The sequence below is a fragment of the Uranotaenia lowii genome, chromosome 1 (genome assembly GCF_029784155.1).
Source record: "Uranotaenia lowii strain MFRU-FL chromosome 1, ASM2978415v1, whole genome shotgun sequence".
Taxonomy (NCBI): Eukaryota; Metazoa; Arthropoda; class Insecta; order Diptera; family Culicidae; genus Uranotaenia; species Uranotaenia lowii.
Genome location: NC_073691.1, coordinates 61,884,494 through 61,903,092, shown reverse-complemented (window position 1 = coordinate 61,903,092; position 18,599 = coordinate 61,884,494). Strand labels below are relative to the sequence as shown.

Genomic DNA, 18,599 nt, shown 5'->3' with positions numbered 1-18,599 from the left:
AAAATCGAAAGAAATACGTCAAGTTGATATTGACCAAGTTTTGACCGTATCACCCTTTATGATACTTTTCGAGAATCAGTTAGGTGAATTTTTAGCAAAAATTTATTACACTTGAAATTGCATCTCGAATTTAACAGTACTATTTCAAACTCTGGACACTGAATGCAGAACCAATGAAGTTGAAGTTCAAGGTTGAATTTCAAGCAAAAATAGATGGATTGGATGAATGTAGGACACCTTTAAAAATTTTCTTTAAATCTTTCGAAATATATCAATAATAAATTTTTCTTAAAATAATGATCAGTCACATAACACTTAAATCGTTCCAGATCTTATTTTCAATTTCAAAGAGTCCTGTTTTGATCATTCTTCCTTATTGAAATTGGTCATTGAACTCAAATGACCCCAAAGGCTGGCATTTATGTACAAATGCACTGCACATATCCCCAATAATAACCGTTAATTAAAACATATTTCTTCAATTACCATCATCACAATTCTACGCCCACCATTTGTTCCGGGGGCAATTTTACATAGGTGTAAGCATAACTTTCGCTTTCTGGAGAGCAATTCATTAATTATGTATTTCAGCAAACAACTTATTTCGCCGAACGGAACGGACCCATTCGATAGGTATAGCTAAGTACCTTCTGCATGCAACTCGTATGCCGTTTCCTCTCCGTTCCGTTCTGATCCATTAGCTCGCGTGATCCAACGAACATAAATAACTGATTGCCTCCCCCGCTTTGCTGATGGTCTTTTTTTTCTTTGTTTTTTTTTCCTTTCGAAACACAGAAAAAGAGCCGTGAAGAGAGCAAAGGCGCTGGCAGCGGGGTGGAAATCATCGTCAACGAGCCATACCAGGATGGGCCGGGCGGAAATGGTCAGTACACCAGGAAGATCTATCACGTGGGCAGTCACCTGCCGGGTTGGATCAAAGGGCTGCTGCCGAAGAGTGCCCTCACGGTCGAGGAGGAAGCCTGGAATGCCTACCCGTACACCAAGACACGCTACACCTGTCCGTTTGTGGAAAAGTTTTCACTGGAGATTGAAACCTACTACTTTGGCGATAACGGCCACCAGGAGAATGTGTTTAAGCTGAACGGAAGCGACCTGCGGAACCGAATAGTGGACACCATCGATATAGTGAAGGACCAGTTGACCGGGGCAGATTACACCCAGGCCGAGGATCCTACCATGTATGTTTCGGAGAAGACCAACCGAGGCCCCCTAGGGGAGGATTGGCTGGCCGAATACTGGGAAGAGGTCAAAGGAAAAAGTCAACCCACCGCCCGAAACATGTCGCTCATGTGTGCATATAAATTATGTCGGGTCGAGTTCCGCTACTGGGGTATGCAAACCAAACTGGAAAAGTTCATCCACGATGTGGCCCTCAGGAAAACGATGGTCCGGGCCCATCGGCAAGCCTGGGCTTGGCAGGACGAATGGTTCGGTTTGACTATGGACGACATCAGAGAAATCGAACGGCAAACACAGCTGGCACTGCAGAAAAAGATGGGCATCGAGGGCGAAGGTGAGGAGGATGACGGTAAGAGTTGGTTCAGAAATGGGTTGTTCCACAAAAAGACTAATCCATATTTTTTATATTTTTAGACCGAAGTAATTCCGAAAGCAACAGCCGCCGTTCGAATCAGTTCAATTCGATCGAAAAGACGGAAGAAAATTCGACCCCGCAGGTGATGAAAAAACCGACGATAGCTCCCCCTTCACCTCCGTCTTCCCACAAAAACTTGGCGCAACCGATCCTGCAGCCTCCGCCGAAGGTGAAAAAACATCCCCCCGTTCCGAAGAGTGACAGTTCCGAGGAGGAAAGCTCCGAGGAAGAGGATGATGCAAACTTCCACAGCCAGCGGAGCAATCATCTCACCAGCAGCAGCAACAAGCTGCCCCATTTGGCCGGATCCAAAGGACAGCTACCCTCGCCGCTGGGCTCGGCGCACAGCTTTGATCTTCAGGTGAGTCTTCGTTCCCGGGCTTATTATTATTTGTAGAACTGTGCATGGTGGTCTAGGAACAAAAAATAAATTCCATTATTGACATTTTTCCTATCCCTAAAAATCATATTTACAATTTTTTTGCTGTATGAGATGTACATTTTTTGAAAAGTATCATTGTTCAGAATCAATTTAATCTAAAAGCGTTAAATGAATCTATCAGATACAATGAGCGTCTTATGGTATTTGCACGCATAACTTCAACGCTCTGAAGTTCTATTGTCTTTGCCTCTGACCTTTAGTTCCTTTGAAGGTGGGATTTCATATGAGTGCTTGTGTGCTAAATCTAGTCGAAGCTTTACTCAGCATATACTCATTTACGAACACTGTTCTGAACGACTCAAGGCCTGACTTCTGCCCGTCGTGCTTCGCTTATCCTGGACTCACTCTTCCTGTCACAGCACACGTTTGGGAATTTACGCAACGACTTGGACGTCAAAGACGTAATCCTACATCGACTCAAATAATTTACCCGCGGCGTCGAGAGCCACTCAACTCCGAAGGTATTTCCCGCCCGTGAAAAATCCCTTTAAGATGTCCAATTGCGGGAAGGTACAGTCGTCTTATTCTCACAGCTTGAATCGTACAAACGATATTACTCTTACAACCCGGAGGCACACTTATCCTAAATACTTCCACACGCGGCTTACAAACAACGTTTCGTGACGGAAGCAGCTTGTTTCGACTTCGCTTCGACTTCTTCTACTTTGTATATTTCTTTAGACCCAATTTTACCTTGGCACGATGGACGATGCTGAGAGGGGATCCCACTCTCTTGGCCACATACCCACCGAACTGAGGCAGTCTTCTTACTAGCGTAAGCACGCATAACTTTCCGGTACAAAGTTTTGTCCACCGCACCCGATTTCCGCCTAAATTTTTATTAGTCCACGAAGCTACTTTTCTCTCCATAAAGGGTGTGTCACATCAGATTGCATCACGGAAAAAAACGCAGTAGAAATTTAATTTTTAGGAATTATATCTTCAGCTTTCGCTTATAATCAGATAAGAGTGTATAGATCACGTTGGCCATGCATCACTGTCAATTTTTTCGTAAATTTGTAAAAATGTTGTCGAACGAAAAAGAGCGTCGTGAATTAATCCTGCGCACTCATTTCGAGAATCCGGAGTTGTCACATCGGGACATCGGTAAGATGCTGGGAATCGTCCAATCCACGGTCAGCAGAGTACTAAAACGATACTTCGAGAACCCAACCATCGACCGGAAGGTGAAGAACGGCTAAAATGGATGCTCCGTCAGTGAAAAAGATCGAAAGCGCGTAGTTAAGCAGTTTAGACGTGATCAGAGAAGTTCGGTCCGCAATGTCGCCAAAAAGCTGAATTTGGCAAGTTCATTCGTCCAGCGGACCAAGCAGCCTGCGTACATACAAGGTTCAGAAGGCTCCTAACCGCGACGAAAGGCAGAACATGGTGGGGAAGAACGACCCCGGAAGCTGTACACCGAAAGGCTGACGAAGCCGCATTGCCTGGTAATGGACGACGAAACCTACGTCAAAGCGCACTTTCATCAGCTGCTGGGACTGTTGTTCTTCACCGCAGAGGACAAATTCAGCGTTCCGGAGGAGATTCGCAAGCAAAAACTATCCAAGTTTGCCAAAAAGTACATGGTGTGGAAAGCGATCTGCTCTTGCGGAAAGCGGAGCGCCTCCTTCGTGACGACCGGCACGGTAAACGACAGGTTTACCTTAAGGAGTGCCTACAGAAGCGCTTACTACCACTATTGAAGCAGCACGAGGGCTCGACCATCTTCTGGTCGGATCTCGTTTCTCGTGATCTCGCTATTCAAAGGAGGTGTTGGAGTGGTACGAAGCCAACGAGGTCACCTTCGTGCCAAAGGAAATGAACCCGCCCAACGCGCCGGAGCTTCGCTCAATAGAGAAATATTGGGCGATTATGAAGCAGGCCCTCCGTTAGAACCCAAAAGTTGTCCAATCGAAGGCGGACTCAAGAGAAAATGGATTTCTGTTCAAAAAAACTACAACCTGACGTTGTACAGGACCTTATGGACGGAGTAAAGAGGAAAAAAGAAAATGCCAAAAGTTGTTTAAAAGTCTTTTTTTTACTGTCTAAAATTTTCAAAAGGATCGGTCAACTGGGCGAATTTCTACAGCGTTTTTCCGTGATGAAATTTGATGTGACACGCCCTTCACTTCCGAATCGCATTTCGGACCGCTCCAATGCTTACTTCTTCCATTTTCGTCAACTGACCCAGCGAAATGTAGAGGATACTACACCTTTTGTGCACGATATTTTTGCACTTTTCGGGGAAAATTCTCTTCTCATTTTCACGTAAATTTTTCAAAACTTATACCGTATTTGGTTTTTCCCCTCTGATTCTGATTTTCGTTCGATTAGAGATGTGGCATGACCACCAAATGTTTTGGAGACTCGCAAACGCAAATCGGGTTTTTCAGAACCGGGTTTCGATGTCTATCTTGCTACCACCATCAGGCGTTATCTGGCTGCCAAGATACTGGAAGCACTCCACTTTCTCAACCTGTTGCCCAGCTACCACGAAATCCGAAGAATTTTTGTTGTGCAGTAGGCAGTTGAAAGGAGAGACTTATTCTGTTCTTGGTGATAGAACTTGCAATACTTTAATTCTGTCTAGTTCGCTACCTTAAGTACTGAACCATTTCCATGGTTACGATTACTAATTGTTTATTCATTATAAACAAACAGCATGCGTGTGTTGCTATTCATCTCATCGATCGCTTCGATGAGACGAATCTCAACACTCCTCCTCAACGCACACATTTTGCAGCCTTCTAACTGCCTCCGGCGGCTCCTCCTGAAGATGGGACTACTCCTCTTCAACGCACGCACCGGATCACGCTCTCGCCCCTGTTGCAACTCGATGACCTTCCATAGCACCAGTTCCACGGCCTCCACAGGGATCTGGCACGACGACCTTCCAGTCCAACGACCTTCCAATGGCTTTGGCCCGACGAACTTCCATGGCTCTGGTCTCGGCGCTTTTCCTGCGAATCGAAGCTTCCCTTCTGTCTTGACGCCTTTTCTGAGGCCCGGCGCTTCTAGTGGTCCAGCGCGGCGACTTTCACTTGGCTTTCCAGTCCGACGACCTCCCATTGCACCGGCTTGACCTCTTCCGTGGTACCCCGTGGTTCTCCAGTCCTCTTGGCTCCTGGCCCGACGACTTCCTCCTGGTTTCTGAATTGACGATCTTCCATTCTACCGGCCCGCAAACCTTCCATGGCTTCCGGTCCATCGACCTACCAGTGATTCTGTTCCGCTACTAATCGCTCCAACCCAACGACCTTCCATGACACCGGTCCGACGATCTCCTAGTGGCTCCGGTTCGAGGACCTTGTTGGTTCCGGCTCGACGCTCTCCATTTGGCCCGATGCCTCACCAATGGCACGACGACCTTCCGGTGGCTCTCGACACACCGACCTTCCAAGGATCCAAACGACCTTCCATGGACCCTACTCGACGACCTCCCGTGTTTCCTGGCTTGTCGACCTCCACCTGCCTGCCCGATTCGATGAATTTCTAGTTAGTTGGGCATTGGACCGACAACCTTCCACGGTCTCCGGCTCAATGAACTTCCAGTGGCCCCGGCTCAACGACCTCCATATGACTCTGCACCGACGACCTTTCAGTGGCTCCGGTTCCTGCCTCGATGACCTTTCAATGGTTCCTTGTTCGTTGTACTTCCGCGCTTCGGCTCCTGTCCTTTCTTCGGCGCTGGCTCTTACTGCCACTTTTGATTCTTAGCGATCCTTCTTCTCTTCCTTTCCACTAAAGCTGGGCCCATAACTGTTGTGCAGCACTTTGGGCAGTGGAAAAGAGAGACTTATTCTGTTCTTGGTATACTTTCATTCTATCTAATTCGCTACTTTAAATACTAAACCATTTCCATGGTTATTAACGATTACTAATTGTTTATTCATTACAAACAAACAGCATGCGTGTGTTGCTATTCATCTCATCGATTGCTTTGATGAGACGAATCTCAACAATTTTCTGTATTGAGTCGCATCAACATGGTCTTTCCGACATTGACTTTGAACTTTGAGACCTGCTGCCTTGGAGCTTTCGGTGAGGTCGTCGAGTTTGCTCTGCATGTCTTGTTGTCTTTGGGCGTGCAAAACAATATCGTTAGTTAGGTCAAGGCGGTTCAGTTGCTCCACTGCCGAAGGATTCCATGGCAATCCTCGGATTGGTCTACAGTCAATCGATCCAGTCAAGATCTCAGCCATTACGTTGAGAAAAAGTTGCGGTGATAAGATACACACTTAATCTTTTTGCCTTTGGTCGGGACGATTTCGTCCTGCATTTTCAGTTGAGTTGAACAGCTGAAAATTACAGGACGATCTCAAAATAACCTGTAGATTCGAAACAGTTTTCTCCTGGGGAGTGCAGGAACGTTTCGTAATCTTCCTATAGGCTCAAGACTGTCCCCTTTCGATATTTACATTGAAATGAGGGATTTATTTTGAAAAAGTTAACACTTATCAAATGAAAAACACATTTATTAATAAGATGAATAGTGTATTATTTAGAATTTACTGCTAGTCCTGATTTTTGTGTTTATTTGCTCGATATGTTGCCTGAAAAAAGATTGGGAAGTTTTTTTAGTTCCTGCTGATTCCAGCGGTATTTTCTATGTTCAGCTGGTTCTCCAGATTATTTAAGCATTTCTTTCAGTGTTCTGTTCCAGCAATCCGGTTGATTTTTGAATACTACGACGCGACGGTCAGTTCCTCGACCTGCTGGATTTTTATTCAAAACGAACGCCTTCTCCCGCTAGACTTGCTGCAACTCCCGCTTTTCCAACTTTGATTTACAGCCTGGACGGATACTATACGAAATATAACGCATTAGATAGAAAAGGATAAACTATGAAAAACGCAACAGAGAACGGTTGACAGCCCAAGTTTTCCCATGATACAGGACGATTGTTCGGGTACCTGTGCTTTCGTGGAAATTTTGTCCCCGATTTCAGGAGAAATGAAACGTCTCGAGATTCAGGAGGTTTTGCATACGAACTTCGAATAGATTCAGCAATTTCCCTGTGGTTCGGAGAGTCGTTATCCCGAGGGTAAAATTTGCAATCTTAGTGTGTAGGTACATCCTTATCTTACTCCAGCAGTTACCGGGATTGGTTCGGACAAGACACCGTCGTGCAAGACCTTGCACGAAAATGCCTAGTACTGTACTTCGATGAGATGGACTAGATTCTCTGGGACTCGTTGTCGCCTAAGAGCAGCCCAGATGTTTTCGTGGTTCAGTCGGTCGAATGCTTTTTCGAAATCAACGAACACCAGTGTCGGATTCTGGATAATGTTTAACCATTATTTAAAACTATTCATTTCTGATATTTTCATCTGTATCCTACAACCAGCAGAAGAGAGTCCTGGAATACGTTGATTTGTTCCAGTATGATTCGTAGTGTTGTGATGTGGACCACACATGATCGTCCGGATCGGAATCCAACTTGTTGCCGTCGGAGCCAAATGTCAGGGAAATGACGGTGCAACATGTGTGCTGACAAGGCAAGGTCGGCTTTGACCATTTCAGCAGGAATGCAATCGATTCCAGGCGCTTTGTTGAACTTCATGTCTTGTTGTCTTTGATTGACAGTTCATTAAAATGCGCCTCCAAACCCAATGCTACAAAAAATAAACATATTTTACAAAACATGTTCCTCGATTTCGTTTGAAGTCCGAACTAAGCCAAAAAGGCAAATTGTTGAAATTACCTCATGCTGTGTAGTGTACTACTTGGATAAATATGCAAATTTCGGTATAATGGGCTACCATCGATGATTCTTAAACTTTTTTTATATTATCCAATCCGATAAAACTTAAGATTCTTTGTTTAGTTCCGTCATTTTTTGTAGATTTTCATTTCACGACACACCTTATCTTCACGTTTTAATTTTAATGTACTTTCTCCTGTATCTATTACACACACAGATAGCGAATCACAAAGTGTTAAAAAAGAATGTAAGTTTGGTTCAATTGTAAAATTCTCTTTCCGTTTATGTATTGGCTTAAGTTTTTTTCTTTATAATATTTTTGTCGTAAACGTAAAATCTGGCTATTCTTGTTAAACCGTCATAAAATTGCATTCCATCTAACGTGTTCGGACGATGCTTCCAGGTTGCCAACTGGCGGATGGAAAAGCTGGAGGTCGATTCTAAATCCGGATCCGAGGAGGAGTTCTTCGACTGTTTAGGTAATTTAACCTTTGTTTCCAAGCTTATTGCTTTCCTAGTCTATCGAATGGATTATTTTCATTTAATTATCAAAAGATTAACAACCTTATTTTTCCTCATTGCTTTCCACCTCGACAACTTTTACTACCAACATACAAACTAATATATCCAATACTAACAACCACGTTGTTGCATGACTTTAATTTCGGCACGTTACTGTTTTAATCCTAAAGCACGTGGTATGTTCATTTTCTTTCTTAAGATTTTATTATATTATTTCTTGAACTTTCTTTAAGCGAATTTTCTCTGTGAATGTTTCTAACATAAAGTCGTTGTTCAACCAACAGGTGATCTTGGCGAACAAGCCTCTCTGGCAAAGTGGAGTTCGCTAGAGTTGCTAGCCGAGGAAGATGACAGTCCCCCGATTGTGAGCGCAAAGAACCAGGAGGATTCTATCTTCAGTCACAGTTACCTGCAACGGGTGGCCTCCGAAAGGGGAAGTCGTCGACCAACGCTGGGAGCATCCTCAAGCATGGACCGGGGCAATGGGACTGAATCTCCGCCCGGTTCGCCAAGCCATGCCTCATGCCCGACAACGGTTCTAGTTCTGGTGATGCACTCGGGAAGTGTTCTGGACGCAAGTTCGGATATGACCGCCAAAAAGTCGGACGTAACAACTTTTCGGGGAGCGTTCGAGTCGGTCATGCGACAGCATTATCCCTCGCTGGTGGGGCATGTAGTTATCCGGTTGGTTCCGTGCCCTTCGGTTTGTACGGATGCCCTGGGGATATTGTCCAGCTTGAGTCCGTACTCGTTCGACGCTTCACCTTCTACTGCGGACATTCCTAACCTTACCGATATTCCGATTGGCGCAATTCCGCTGCTGACGACCTGCTCGCCGGATTTCCAAGATTCAGTGAACCGTGCAGTGGCAAGTGCCAATCTAGTTTATGCTGAATTCCTAAAGACTGAAGAAGGAAAAGGTTTTAGCGGACAGGTAGCCCTTATTGGGGATTCCATGGGAAGCGTTCTAGTTCATGATGCACTGTGTAGAAATAATGCCCGTCATGGTAGCGAAGCTTCTGGATTGGATCACATTGTAGACTTTATGGAAGTGAACGACTTGGACGCCAACAAACTGTTAACAGCGCCTTCACCCAGACGTAGGTCTTCATCGACGAGTGATTCGCGTTTGCCAAAGTTCGACTTTGAAGTCGGAGATTTCTTCATGTTTGGAAGCCCACTGGCAGTTGTTCTAGCGGCTCGAAGGCTTAGCGATAGCCGTTATGGAGCAAACAAGCCGTCATGCATGCAGATCTACAACCTATTTCATCCTACCGATCCTACTGCGTCCCGACTAGAACCACTGCTGAGTGCTCGCTTCTCAATGCTTGCGCCTGTCAACGTACCGAGGTATGCCAAGTACCCACTCGGTAATGGACAACCTTATCACCTGCTGGAGCTGATACAGTCCAGTCCACAAATTTTTAGCGATGGTCCACCGCCAAGACGGCTCTCGGATGCATCGATCCAGAGCACCGTATCCGGTATGATCGACAACGTTCCTTTAACCACCATCAATCAGCTTCAACAGCGCTGGTGGGGCTCCAAAAGACTCGACTACGCTCTCTACTGTCCCGATGGGCTAAGCAACTTCCCGGCTCATGCACTTCCCCATTTGTTCCACGCCAGCTACTGGGAATCGAGTGATGTGATTGCATTCATCCTGCGACAAATCGGCCGGTTCGACAATCTTACTCTGGTTGGATCGGACGATAAAGAGATTTCATCGTTCCGACCGGCGCAACCTCGCGAGAAATGGAACAAGAAACGAACCTCAGTGAAGCTTAAAAACGTCACCGCCAATCATCGTGCCAATGATGTGATTGTGAGGGAAGGTGAACCGCAGAAAATGGTCGCTCGCTTCATGTACGGACCATTGGATATGATTACGCTGGCCGGGGAGAAAGTTGACATCCACGTAATGAAGGATCCGCCTGGCGGCGAGTGGATCCAGGTTGCCACTGAAACAACAGACAAAAACGGTCGCGTTTCCTATGTTATTCCCGACGAAAGAAGTCTGGGCTATGGTATTTACCCTGTTAAAATGGTTGTGAGGGGTGATCACACCTCGGTTGATTTTTATCTGGCCGTGGTTCCACCGAAAACCGAATGCGTTGTGTTCAGCATCGATGGCTCATTTACCGCGTCGGTCTCCGTTACCGGGAAAGATCCGAAGGTCAGAGCCGGGGCAGTGGACGTCTGCAGGCACTGGCAAGAGCTGGGCTATTTGCTAATCTACATTACTGGTCGCCCTGATATGCAGCAGCAGCGTGTGCTTTCGTGGCTAAGTCAACACAACTTCCCCCATGGGCTGGTCTCGTTTGCCGATGGTCTTTCGACGGATCCTCTGGGTCACAAGGCTGCTTATCTGAACAATTTGATCCAGAACCACGGGCTGGTGGTGCATCTGGCGTACGGCAGCAGTAAAGACATCAGCGTGTATACGAACATCGGGCTGAAACCGAAGCAGATATTCATCGTTGGCAAGGTAAGTTGAACAGCGCAATATTCTTTTCGAGATAGCATTCTAATGTTAGGTATTATGGAGCAAATTTGAGGGTCAGCCAGGGTAACGGATTTTTCAAAAACGTTCAAAATCAAATTATGATAACAATCACCTCGAGTTCCACGATCGCTGGCGTGGCTCAATAGAACAAGAGCCACATCGTCAATGGTTACTACTCCGTGATTGACCGAGGCCACCAATTTTGTACAAAGGCCAAAATAATGGTTCTTGGGACTAGAAGCTCATTCTCAATGTTCAAAACTGATGCTCTCTCTTTGAACATCAATAACGGCGCTGGATTCGATCGCAGTAGGTCGACTTGTACGGACGCATTTTTTCTCGCTACCGTAGCAAAACTTTGAAGTTAAGTTTGTTTTCAATAAACGCTGCAATTTCCACAAAGTGTGGTTAATTATCTTCTGGTTCGGTCGTCAATTGCCGAACAGCAACGGCACTCGGAGCAGAAATTTATTTGTTGCCATCAACAACTTCTCCAAAGCCATCATCCCCCAAAACGTGCTGGTTGTTCGCCCCACTCGTCCGGGAGTGTAAACCGTCGGGACACCTGAAGGATTCGGAATTGGTTGCCGCAAGCGGGTTGCGAAGACGGAGGACGCCTAGATCCGATTGGAAATCGTGTTTTGCTGATCGGAAGCACTATCGACACTGCCAACGAGCAACGAGGTAGCTGCCATTGCATTGGTTGAAGTCACATCACCAGAGGCATAGCTGGAACCCAAACCACAACAAATTGGTTCAATTCATAATTGTATCTACAGGTATTTCATTTCCCTTTTCCTTTATTACTTTCTTTTATCTTTTATTCGAATTGTGTAGCTTCGTACATTTTTTATTACGGTGGACTTTTTAGTCTTCGTTATAAATTATGACCGAAGGCGGGGGGTCACGCCAGGCAGTTTTGATGGATGTGAATTCTGTCGAAACTGCTCGGAAGTCTTCCCGACTCAGGGTCTACCCAGAGGGCTCGTCTTTTTCTGGTCCATGGGTGGTTTATTTCCGGCCCAAATCGAAACCTTTAAATTTTATTCAGATCACAAAAGATCTGGCAAGGTGGTCCTCCGTAACCGAAGTGTCTCGGATAAGACCAAATAAATTGCGTGTCATTGTGGCTAGCTTAAAGGCCGCAAATGAAATTGTTGCTAGCGACTTTTTCAGGCTAGAGTATCACGTTTTCATCCCGTCTCGAAATGTAGAGATTGAGGGCGTGATCACTGAAATGAGCCTGACGTGTGAATATATTTTGGCTAAAGGGATGGGCAAATTCAAGAGCCTCGATTCGACCTCGGTTAAAATCCTGGACTGCCGTCAACTCTCGATTGCTACCACCGAAAATGGAGTCAAAAAATATTCACCGTCAGCCTCATTTCGTGTAACCTTCGAGGGTACCGCCCTCCCTCACTATGTCTTGATAGACGGGATTTTAAGGCTTCCTGTGCGGCTTTTTGTGCCTCGTCCAATGGAATGCAAAAATTGCATTAAATTGGGGCACACAGCGTCCCATTGCTGTCACAAGACGCGTTGTCCCAAGTGTGGGGAGAGTCATGAAGTTGGAGCTTGCTCAGCAATAGAGCAGAAATGTGTATATTGCGGAGACTCACCTCATGATATCTCCTTGTGCGAGGTATTCAAAAGTCGCTGGGATAAACAGAGGCGTTCTTTAAAAAAACGATCCAATCGTTCTTATGCAGCCATTTTAAAGAACGCCTCTCCTCCGACCCCCACTCAATCTAACAATGTTTTTGCTGCTCTGCCAGTTGATGTAGTGGATTCAGATTCGGCTGATGAAGGGCGCCCATTCGTTCTATCAGGGTACTCCAGGAAGCGTACTAAAGCGTCTTCTGCTAAAATTCCAAGACGAACCCCCGCGGTTTCCCCAGCCTTCAGCTTTGCCAATAAACCAACTGAAAAAAATGAACCAGAAGAAATTCCACCTGGATTCCGTGCGACAATTTCGACACCAAATAACCCAGCTGTCGCCGGAACATCAAAAACTCCAACATCGAACGTGGTTTCGTCGGCAACACCTAATCTATCCGGGATTTTTAAACTATCTGACATTATTAACGGAATATTCTCGTCCTTTAATGTTTCTGATTCCGTTAGATGTATTGTTACTTCAATGCTCCCCATGGTAAAGACATTTTTTCAGCAATTGATGCAAACTTGGCCCCTTCTTTCAGTGTTTATCTCTCTCGATGACTAATCAAGTCCGAGAGGTCAGAGATATCACTGTTTTACAGTGGAATTGTCGTAGTCTTATTCCAAAAATGGATGCGTTCAACTTTTTGATTCATAGAACTAATTGCGATATTTTTGCTTTGTCCGAAACTTGGCTTTCTTCTCAATCTAACATCTTATTCCACGATTTCAATGTTGTCCGTCTGGATCGTGACGATTCTTATGGAGGGGTGCTTTTGGGGATCAATAAGCGCCACTCCTTTTACAGAATCAACCTTCCTTTATCAGGCGGAATTGAAGCGGTTGCTTGCCATACAACTATAAGAGGTAAGGACTTATGTGTTGTCAGTTTGTACTGGCCGCAGAGAGTTGCAGTGGATCCGAGTCACCTAGAGGACCTATGCTCAGTGCTCCCTGAGCCAAGGTTGATCCTTGGTGATTTCAATTCACATGGAACTGTCTGGGGAGAGCAAGTTGACGATAGTCGTTCCACTCTTATCTATGACATTTGCGACAGATTCAATTTAACTGTATTGAACACGGGTGAAAAAACACGAGTGCCTAAACCTCCTGCAAGACAAAGTGCTATTGACCTCTCACTCTGCTCAAATTCACTATCATTGGATTGCCAGTGGAAGGTGGTCCATGATCCCAATGGTAGTGATCACTTGCCTATCGAAATTACAATCACCAATGGGGTTAACTCTTCAAACACAATAAATATGACATATGACCTTACAAGACACATCGACTGGAAGAAATATGCAGATACGATTACGACAAACCTAGATCGTGTAATTGGCTTACCGCCCATGGAGGAATATAACTTCCTTGCTCGCTTGATTTATGAAAGTGCGGTTCAATCTCAAACGAAACCCATCCTAAACTCATCGATTCGTCGAACACCTCCCAATGCATGGTGGGACAACCAGTGTTCCCAATTGCATGCCGAAAAATCGAATGCATTTAAAGCCTTCCGAAAGCATGGTACACTTGACAACTTCCAACTGTACTCTTCCCTTGAAAATCAATTCAAAAAGTTGATCAAAGGAAAAAAACTGGCGTATTGGCGTAATTTTGTGGGAGGTTTGTCACGAGAAACGTCCTTAAGTACATTGTGGAAAGTGGCACGACGCATGCGTAACCGTACTTCAACTAATGAGAGCGAAGAATATAGCCATAGTTGGATCTTTAACTTTGCACGAAAAATCTGTCCAGATTCCACACCTGTGCAAAAAATAATTCGGAATGTGCCTCCAGGAAGGAGTGAACTGGACTCTCGCTTTTCCATGGTAGAATTCTCACTTGCTCTTCTCTCCTGTAACAATTCGGCTCCGGGAATTGATCAAATTAAGTTTAACTTGTTGAAAAATCTCCCGGACATTGCAAAATTTCGCTTGTTAAATTTATTTAATCAATTTTTGGAACATAACATTGTTCCTGAAGATTGGAGACAAGTGAGAGTTATTGCAATCCAAAAGCCTGGTAAACCTGCGTCCGATTTTAATTCGTATCGCCCAATAGCGATGTTGTCTTGTATACGGAAATTGATGGAGAAAATGATTTTGTTCCGATTGGATAAATGGGTGGAAACAAATGGCCTCCTATCAGATACTCAATTTGGGTTTCGTAGGGGTAAAGGGACAAACGATTGTCTTGCTCTGCTGTCTTCAGAGATACAAATAGCGTATGCAAAACGTGAGCAAATGGCTTCGGTATTTCTAGACATAAAGGGAGCTTTTGATGCAGTCTCAATAGAGGTTTTGTCAGAAAAATTACACTCCCGGGGTCTGCCTCCTCTATTGAACAACATCTTATACAGTTTGCTTTGTGAGAAACACCTTAACTTTGCGCAAGGAGATATTGCAATAAGAAGGACTTCATACATGGGCCTACCTCAAGGTTCATGTTTGAGTCCTCTTTTGTATAACTTTTACGTAAGTGACATCGACAGTTGTATCTCTGAAGGCTGCACACTGAGACAACTTGCAGATGACAGTGTAGTATCTGTAACAGGATCTACAGAGTTTAATCTGCACAGGCCTTTACAAGATACTTTAGACAGATTGTCATCCTGGGCATTGGGGCTTGGGATTGAGTTCTCTCCACAGAAAACGGAGATGGTAGTTTTCACTAAGAAACGTAGACCTGCTCAACCTAAGCTTCAACTCCTAGGCAGAACGATCACTCAATCGAGGTGTTTTAAGTATCTTGGGGTTTGGTTTGATTCCAAGTGCACCTGGCGAGCTCATATTGAGTATCTGAAAGGAAAATGTCAGCAAAGAATTAATTTTCTCCGAACAATTACCGGCACCTGGTGGGGAGCCCATCCAGAAGATCTAATAAAACTCTATAGAACAACTATTCTCTCAGTAATGGAGTACGGCAGTTTCTGTTTCCAATCAGCTGCCAAAACACACCTCATTAAACTCGAGCGTATTCAATATCGTTGTTTACGAATAGCCCTGGGTTGTATGCCCTCAACGCACACAATGAGTCTTGAAGTTTTGGCAGGCGTACTCCCACTGAGAGATCGATTTTATTCATTATCTCTCCGGTTCCTCATCAGGTGTGAGATCATGAACCCATTGGTGATTGCAAATTTTGAAAAGCTACTGGAGCACAATCTTCAAACCAGGTATATGACTATATATCATGAATTCATGTCTATGCAGGTTAATCCTTCGTCTTACTCTCCCGTTCGTGTTTTTCACTCTGACTACGACTCTTCCTCTGTCCAGTTTGATTTGTCCATGCAGCAGGAAATCCGTGGAATACCGGAACAACATCGTTGTCTTATTGTTCCTAGGCTTTTTGATGCCAAGTATGGACACGTCGATGCTGATAAAATGTACTTTACTGATGGATCCCTGATAGACGAATGTACCGGGTTTGGAGTGTTCAACCAAAATTTTAGTGCCTCTTACAGTCTTCAATCTCCATGCTCAGTATACATCGCGGAATTGGCAGCTATTCATTGTGCACTTGATTGTATAGTGACACGTCCCGTTGAACACTACTATATTGTAACGGATAGTCTTAGCTCTATTGAGGCTATTCGTTCAATAAGGCCCGGAAAGAACTCACCGTACTTTCTTGAGAAGATACGGGTAACGTTGACTGCTTTATCTAGACGCTGTTCTGCAATCACATTTGTTTGGGTCCCCTCACATTGCTCGATACCGGGCAATGAGAGGGCAGACTCTCTTGCAAAGGTGGGTGCGGTTGAAGGCGACACTTATCAGCGTCAAATCGCCTACAACGAATTCTACTTTTTAGTCCGGAGAAACGCTATTGTCAACTGGCAGCGCAAATGGAACGAAGATGAGTTGGGTCGGTGGCTCCACTCGATTATCCCAAAGGTAAGCCTTAAACCCTGGTTCAATAGATTGGACCTGAGTCGGGATTTTATTAAAACATTTTCCCGTCTCATGTCCAATCATTGTTCCTTAGACGCGTTACTCTTTCGTGTAAATCTCGCTAGCAGCAATTTGTGTGGTTGTGGCCAGGGTTACCATGATGTCGAGCATCTTGTTTGGTCTTGTGAGGACCACCTTATCGCCAGAGCGAACTTAATAGACTCCCTTCGGGCCCGAGGGAAACCACCTAATGTTCCAGTGAGGGATGTGTTGGCTGCGGTGGACCTAGATTACATGTTCGAATTATACCTTTTCTTTAAATCTATAGATCTTCGTGTTTAAATTCTTTTTCCCTTTTCTTTATTCTTCTTTCTTCAACTACACAATGTATGAATTGTAAATACAAAAACAAGGGTTTGGCTCTTTAAAACCTTCGGTATGAGCCGTTTCAAATAAACGAAGTTAAAAAAAAAAAAAAATAACGGCGCCGGCCACGACCTAATAGTTAATAAATAGTAGGGAAAAATAGATAAATGAGAATTGAAATTCCAAAAATTGAAAATTTGTGAAGATTTTAAAAGAAATGATCGAGTATTGAAGAATTTATGGAACTGGCCAACCCGAAGACAAATTCACCATTTAGATTTGAATCTTCTGAAGAAGCGCACCCGGTAGACTCCCCAACATCACCTGATCCATCTGAGCCAAGAATGGTCGACACCTGGAAGAAATGGTCAAGTATCGAACATCGGGTCCCTCCATAGTTGCAAGTATCGTTAGCTATGGTTTCAACGGAAGTGGAAGCTATTCCTGTGCCCTGGATCCTTTGAGATCAAAATTCCCCTTTGCTTTGGTGAGCCCGTTCTAAATTTTTACTCCATATGAGATTTCTTCTTACATATATTTGTTTCGTTTATCTAAAAATGGTTTCCTCGTAAACATGATTTTGGTTTCCTTTTTTAAACAATTTTCAAAATCGATAAAAATGTCTAAAAAATAGTCTTTTAGTATTCAAAATGCAATGTTCGATTTCCCATAAACTTGGCAGAAAATAAACTAATGAGTTTTTTATATGTAGTTTGATGCTTTGGAAGCTGATTAAGTGAACTTTTAAGGCTAAACTTAAAATTTTTTAACTGATTTCAAAAGATTTTTAACGTTTTAAACATTTTATATTTCAACATCAGTTTTGAAATTTAAAGAATAGAGGTATCCATTTTATCTCTATTTTCTTGAGTAATCGAATTTAAGTTGAGCTGTCAGGTATGTTTTGATAACTGATTTAATGTTGAATAGTTTTTTTTTCGTGTTCAAAAGCTGTTTTATTCCAATCACAATTTTTTCACTTGGCATAATTTAATTAAATATTTCGAATTGAATCTATAAATAAGTCATTATTTATGTTTTTTATGCATAACATCGGAGGCTATTTGAAAAAAAAATTATTTAGCAAATCATCCAGGGATTATGGACAGTATCTTCTCTTGTCACTACAAAAATTACAATTTTTTTGTAAAAAAAAATGTTATAAAATTTCATTTTTCAAAATATTGCAAATAATAGCAATGAGTTCTAATATTGTAAGGATTCGTTTAAACAAATCTTTAGAAAATCATCTGTTAATAAGTTTTAGTTGATAAAATATAAAAAAAGAGTTCGTGCGTTCTACACAAAGGAGTGCAGGAATATATTCTTCAAGATCACAACACAGTCAAAAGTGTCTCCAGATCAAATCCTTTTACCCAATCTCCCAAACAAAATTATTTGCTAGGATGCAGAGGTAACCTCGGTCCTAATGCACAATTTTTTTTTCTTTCATCCCTTTCTCTTTTTTCATACCTATCCATTGACTACTAGGACGTGGCCGGCGCCGTTATTGATGTTAAAAGAGAGAGCATCAGTTTTGAACATTGTGAATGTGTTGTCAATCCCAGACACCATTCTTTTGATCTCTGATCAAAATTGATGGCCTCGGTCAATCACGGAGTAGCAACCATTGGCGATGTGGAATTCATTCTACTGAGCCACGCCTGCGATTATGGAGTTCGAAATGCGTTGATGTTATTTCAATAAAAAGAATTGTTAAATGTTAATATTACAAGCTAAAAACTATTAAATATAAATTAAGCATTTTCGGGTTCCATATTTTAAGGTGGATGTGAGTAGTCGATCAAGCTAAGCTAAGCTAAGCTAAGTAGGGAAAAATAGATAAATGAATCAAAGATATAAAATAGCGCTTTAGGACCGAGGTT

The 18,599-nt window shown here is 43.6% G+C and overlaps 1 protein-coding gene across 7 annotated transcripts in view; it reads left to right on the top strand.

Annotated features, from left to right (window-relative positions):
- The window catches only part of LOC129739384 (protein retinal degeneration B), a 134,698-nt gene that overhangs the window by 112,285 nt on the left and 3,814 nt on the right, over window positions 1–18,599 (top strand). For 6 of the 7 annotated variants that reach the window (XM_055730809.1, XM_055730808.1, XM_055730810.1 and 3 more), the window contains exons 3-7: window positions 796–1,549; window positions 1,615–1,976; window positions 7,979–8,008; window positions 8,165–8,240; window positions 8,568–10,771. In XM_055730809.1, the coding sequence (XP_055586784.1) occupies window positions 796–1,549; window positions 1,615–1,976; window positions 7,979–8,008; window positions 8,165–8,240; window positions 8,568–10,771 (3,426 nt within the window). The remainder of the gene's footprint in view (window positions 1–795; window positions 1,550–1,614; window positions 1,977–7,978; window positions 8,009–8,164; window positions 8,241–8,567; window positions 10,772–18,599) is intronic. The other variant, XM_055730812.1, reaches the window with a different exon arrangement.